The 6,000-nt window shown below is 51.4% G+C and overlaps 1 protein-coding gene across 4 annotated transcripts in view; it reads left to right on the top strand.

The window, feature by feature from the left end:
* Positions 1 to 6,000, top strand: part of Cdh23 (cadherin related 23) — a 386,464-nt gene that overhangs the window by 356,550 nt on the left and 23,914 nt on the right. For all 4 annotated transcript variants that reach the window (XM_021205124.2, XM_021205122.2, XM_029542203.1 and 1 more), the window contains exons 41-44: positions 1,306 to 1,439; positions 1,787 to 1,996; positions 3,223 to 3,330; positions 5,681 to 5,783. In XM_021205124.2, coding sequence (XP_021060783.1) covers positions 1,306 to 1,439; positions 1,787 to 1,996; positions 3,223 to 3,330; positions 5,681 to 5,783 — 555 coding nt within the window. The remainder of the gene's footprint in view (positions 1 to 1,305; positions 1,440 to 1,786; positions 1,997 to 3,222; positions 3,331 to 5,680; positions 5,784 to 6,000) is intronic.

Below are 6,000 nucleotides of genomic sequence, written 5' to 3'. Positions count from 1 at the left end.
TCAGGACTCGTGTGTGTGTGTGTGTGTGTGTGTGTGTGTACATGCATGTAGAGGCCTGCAGTTAATCTCAGGACTCGTGTGTGTGTGTGTGTGTGTGTGTGTGTGTGTGTGTGTACATGCATGTAGAGGCCTGCAGTTAATCTCAGGACTCGTGTGTGTGTGTGTACGTGTGTGTACATGCATGTAGAGGCCTGCAGTTAATCTCAGGATTCATGTATGTGTGTGTGTGTGTATGTGTGTACATGCATGTAGAGGCCTGCAGTTAATCTCAGGACTCGTGTGTGTGTGTGTGTGTGTGTGTGTGTGTGTGTGTGTATGTGTGTGTGTGTGTGTGTACATGCATGTAGAGGCCTGCAGTTAATCTCAGGACTCATGTGTGTATGTGTGTGTGTGTGTGTGTGTACATACATGTAGAGGCCTGCAGTTAATCTCAGGACTCATCCTCACCCTCTTCCACCTTACTCTCTGAGGCAGGGTCTCTCACTAAATCCAGGACTCGCTGAGATGCTAGCCAGCTGGTTCTGGTGATCATCTGTGTCTGCCCTCTGGCTCGGAGTTACGGGTGGGAGGACGTGATGTCCTGGCCTGCACGTGGGTTTCTGGGGATCCAAACTTAGGTCCTCATCCTTGCGTGGCAAAGAACTTCAGCTTCTTAGCCATGTCCCTACCCCAAGGGAGGAAGTCCCACCACTGTAAGAAAGCACGTATCAAAAGGAAACATGAACCTCTAAGGAGAGGCAAGCAGCTGGTTGTGCTCGGCTGACGGTGTTATTTGCAGACAGCAAAGGACAGGCCACAGCGCTTTCCTTTGGTTATAGTCAGTGGTGGCAGCCAGCGCAGACAGTTGCGTGACACTCTGCTGTGACGTGGCCCAGTGGTTGCTTTGGTTCCCCCAGATACCTTGAGCTTTTTTTCTACCTGCCTAGAAGACACTTTCCAAAGTGCCTGATATCTTTATTAGTAAGTTTTTGACCACAAATGGGGGGGGGCATATTGCTGGAATCCCAACACTTGGGACATGGAGGCTTAAGGGTAAGAAGTACAGGGCCAGCCTAGACTATGTGACACTCTGCCTCTAAATAGACACAAAGGGTCCCCACCCCTGCGTTTTAACACAGCCGCCACACCTGCGTCATCCTCTGGCCAGCTGGAGGCCACAAGGGAAGCTGATTGGTCAGGAATAGCCACTTGTCCCTTATGCCCATAAAGGGCCCCGGATGACATATGCCTCAGCTGCTCCTGACACCCCAGGAGGGAGCTCGCAGGCAGGACCCTCTAACTCAGGCCTGTTCTGGTGGTTTCCAGGGGAGTTTGTGATCTCTCCTGTGGAGGGTGTGCTGAGGGTCCGGAAGGATGTCGAACTGGATCGGGAGACCATTGCCTTCTACAACCTGACCATCTGTGCCCGAGACAGGGGAGTGCCGCCACTCAGCTCCACGGTGAGTCTGGCCTAGCTCCGTGGCATCCCTTGATGCACAGCAAACACCTGCAAACATGGTCTCTCTTAGCCCAGAGAAACCAGAGGTGCCTCTCGAACTTAGCCTTGGGGAATCTTGGCTCTCCAGGGTACTCGCCTCATAATACCAGCTCAAGGGGCTGTCTTTCCTTCTGACCTCTGCCCCTGGTTCAGACCTGTCGCTCCCCTCCCCTTCTGCTGCTTGACTTCTTTTAGTCCTTCATCTTCCTCTCCCTTGACAACCCCTCTCAGTGTCTTTGCTACCTTGGCTCTGTTTCTGTCCCCTCCTCTCCGGTCACATCCACCCCTGGCTCTCCCTTCCCCCCCCAGATGCTGGTGGGAATCCGAGTGCTGGACATCAATGACAATGACCCGGTGCTGCTGAATCTTCCCATGAATGTCACCATCAGTGAGAACAGCCCTGTCTCCAGCTTCGTCGCCCACGTCCTGGCCAGCGATGCCGACAGCGGCTGCAATGCCCTGCTCACCTTCAACATCACCGCTGGCAACCGAGAGCGGGCCTTCTTCATCAATGCCACGGTAGTGTTGGATCTGCCCAGGGCTCCCAGTCCTTCCTACTGGAGGCCCATTGAGGAGCTCTGGGTTCTAGACTGGGCCAGAGACTTCTTTGTGACCGTGAAGAAACTGGACCCCAAAGTGTGAGCAGCAGCAGCTCCAAAGTTAATCATAGTCCATGAGTACTAGCACACACCCGGCTCCTGGCCAGGCTAAGCAGGAGGATTGCTGGGAGTTCATGGTTAGTCCGGAACTCCTACAAACCCTGAATCAAAAGAAGCAAGTGTAAGCTGGATGCGGTGTTGTATCCTATAATCCTAGCCCTAGAGATGCAGTGGAGAGATTAGGGGATCCCCATCATCATGGCTTTAAAAAAAAAGTAAAGCAACCAAATATAATGAAAATTCTGCAGAAAATGAGTCAGCTCCTAGAGCCAGACAAGTTGTGGGAATTCCAGCCAGCAAGGGAGCACAGTCCGCTATTTATTTATTTATTTATTTATTTATTTATTTATTTATTTATTTATTTTTGGTTTTTTCGAGACAGGGCTTCTCTGTGTAGCCCTGGCTGTCCTGGAACTCACTTTGTAAGCCAGGCTGGCCTCGAACTCAGAAATCTGCCTGCCTCTGCCTCCCGAGTTCTGGGATTAAAGGCATGTGCCACCACGCCCGGCACTATCTGCCTTAATTAAACAACAGAGTGAGGCAGTTAAAAACAGCTGAGTTGGCTTCTTTTGGCTTGGTCAGTCAGCCAGTCATTTGGCTATGCGCGCATTCATTAGCACGGTTGCCCTGATCCAGTGCTGCTGATGTGGATTACGGTCGGTGCTCAGTACAGGAACTCAGTCCCAGTCAGTAGGCCCTTTTTGGTTTTGTTGAGCAGCTCTTTTCTGGTATCCACCAACCACTCCCTTAACGCATCCCTCAAGCCGCCTCCTGGGCACACACGAACCTCAAACTGTAAGATGGCTTGAGCCATACTTAAGTGCACCTGAGTTTCTCTCCTGGCCTCTTGTAGTGTCTGAAGACTGTTGACACCCAAGGTCCCTTCTTTTGGGTTTGCCCAGAACTTGGTTATCACTGACTTACCATCTCCTTGGAAAGATCCCAGTGCCCTCCTTTGACCCTTATCTGCTAGGTACTTTGGGGAAGGTCCTTCCAGCCACCTGGGAACTGTGGTCAGAGCATGGGTAACTGGGGGTGTGTGGGGTGGGGAGTACCTGCTCATCTAACCAGCCAGGCACATCCCAGACAGGGATCGTCACTGTCAACCGGCCCCTGGACCGAGAGCGTATCCCAGAGTACAGGCTGACTGTTTCTGTGAAGGACAACCCAGAGAACCCACGCATAGCCAGGAAGGTAAGACTGCAAGAGACTGAGGGTGGGTGGGATGAAAGAGGAGGGGCGGGGAAGAGAGAGAAGAGGGTAGGGAGGCCAAGTGTGTGTGAGAGAGAGTTGTAAGAGTGAGAATGGGTGCTCAAATACACACACACACACACACACACACACACACACACACTTCCCCTGGTGAGCAGGTGGCAGCTTGCCACAGGCTTAGAAGCACATATCTATCTGCTTTAGCAAGTGCTGGCTTCATATCTCAGTTCTCCTGTCCACCAGTATGTGCTTGAGCCAATCCATTTTCTTCCCAGCTTCCTTTTCCTCTTGCATCCTTGAGTCACTACTGAGCCTGGCCCAGGGCCAACACCCATTGGATGCCAGATGACTGTTCTTCACCAAACGCCAGACATATGTGTATGTGCACACATAGGACTCCGACCTGCACTTGGAGACCCTGAAGGGGGAGGGTGGGCTACGGTGGTGTCCTTCGAATGTCAAACACACAGGCTCCTTACTGAAATGCAGTGGGTGCTGCCTGACGGTCCCTTTCTGGTTGGAGTCGGTCTGTTCTTACTGCTCCTGGTGTTGGGCTAGGCTCCTGTGCCTGTTTCCCCAGAGCTGCTCCCGGCTAGCTGAGTGGCCATGTGGCCACACTGATTTCTTAATACTTCAGTTTCCCCGTCTGGACTCTGTCCTGGAACACGAGCAACCTATCAGTGGCTACACCAATGAAGGAGATACCATCCCCACCTCCGCCTATGTCCCTTGTGAGGCCCTCGTATTCTTGATAAGATGCTTGATTTTGTTGTGAAGGGATGCCGATCTGATCAAATCCGTATCTGTTGGAATGACTGCGATTTCTGGCTCTGGGTCCACTTATGTGATGAATTGCACTTGTTTGTTAATGTATATTGAACCATCTTGTCATCTCTGGAATGAAACCAACTTGATTATGCTGATCACCTGGATGTGCCTCTTTCTTAGGCTTCCAAGAGTTTTGTTGAGAATTTTTGCATATCTCTTCAATCAGAATGAGCTGTAGTTTGTTGTTCTTGAACAGGGTTAGGGTTCTCTGTTGACACAGAAAGCAGTCCTGGTGGCAGCCGTCTCAGGGAACCCTTTCTTATATGATCCCTACTGTCTTAGTTAGGGTTTTACTGCTGTGAACAGACACCATGACCAAGGCAAGTCTTATAAAGGACAGCATTTAATTGGGGCTGGCTTACAGGTTCAGAGATTCAGACCATTATCATTAAGGTGGGAGCACGGCAGCATCCAGGCAGGCATGGTGCAGGAGGGGCTGAGAGTTCTACATCTTCATCTGAAGGCTGCTAGCAGAAGTCTGACTTCCAGGCAGCTAGGGTGAAGGTCTTAAGCCCACGCCCACAGTGACACAACCTACTCCAAAAAGGCCACCCCTCCTAATAGTGCCACTCCCTAGGACAAGCATATTCACACATGACGCCTACTGTGACTTCTATATATTTCACAGAAGTGCTGAAGGCTGATCAGCAGTGTCCACAGTGTCTGTGGCACTGGTGGCAATTGTGTTGGCTGTGGTGAAGGGAGTTGGTTGGGCCAGTAAACGAGTGGACCTCGGGGACAGGAGAATCAGCTGGCAGAGTGATAAAATATTCCTCTTCCTTCCATTTCCCTAAATATAATGAGGTACTTGTCTGATGAGGCTTCTACGGTGCTGTCCTACCCCAGAGTGCATCCTGGGGCTTTAAAGCACAGGTTACCACCTCTGTGTCCCCATCTGAGGACTGCAGAGTCGTATTTAGGAGCCCCAGGAGGATGCATGGTCTGAGCTACAGCTTTGAATGAGAGCATGGGTGAACTTGGGCTAACATCAATCAGACACGAAGGTCTGAAAGCCGGGACTCACCTTCCAACCTAAAATCCCCCATCTGTAGGCAGTGGTGTGGCTAAATACCGCTCTCACCACACACCACTCCCATAAAACACTTAAGATTCTTTTTGATGGGGGCTGGAGAGATGGCTCAGTGGTTAAGAGCACCAACTGTTCTCCCGAAGGTCTTGAGTTCAAATCCCAGCAACCACATGGTGGGTCACAACCATCCGTAATGAGATCTAACACCCTCTTCTGGAGTGTCTGAAGACAGCCACAGTGTACTTGCATATAATAAATAAATAAATCTTTAAAAAACACACACACACAAATGATTCTGGTTGATGAAGGACGGTGGAGATAGGCCAGGCTGGGCATCGTATCTTGCGAAGATCACCCAGTGATCACCAGCGAGATGGCACTTGACCTCCTGACCCTGCTTTCAGTCCCCATCTCTGAGCATGGTCCCCTTCAGTAGAACAGCATCCAGCCTTCTCACTCTCCTGCCCACCACAGGACTTTGACTTACTGCTGGTCTCTCTGGCTGATGAGAACGACAACCACCCCCTCTTCACCGAGGGCACGTACCAGGCCGAGGTGATGGAGAACTCTCCTGCTGGTAGGCGCTCCTAGTATCCGGGCAGACACACTGGGGCCTCAGGTGCCGGGGATATTCTGTATGCCTGGTGGCATAGCTGGACATAGAGCCCAGTGGGTACACGGGTGGGTACAGCGCCAAGGCTTGGGGGCCAGGGCTACTACAGAAGCCACAGGTCTGTTTGGAAGAGATAAGAAGAGTAGCCACTGATATTGATCAGCCTGGGGTGATCTGAAAG

The sequence above is a fragment of the Mus pahari genome, chromosome 9, assembly GCF_900095145.1.
Source record: "Mus pahari chromosome 9, PAHARI_EIJ_v1.1, whole genome shotgun sequence".
In the NCBI taxonomy this organism is placed as follows: Eukaryota; Metazoa; Chordata; class Mammalia; order Rodentia; family Muridae; genus Mus; species Mus pahari.
Note: the sequence above shows the minus strand (reverse complement) of the source record. Positions and strands in the feature narration are given on the sequence as shown.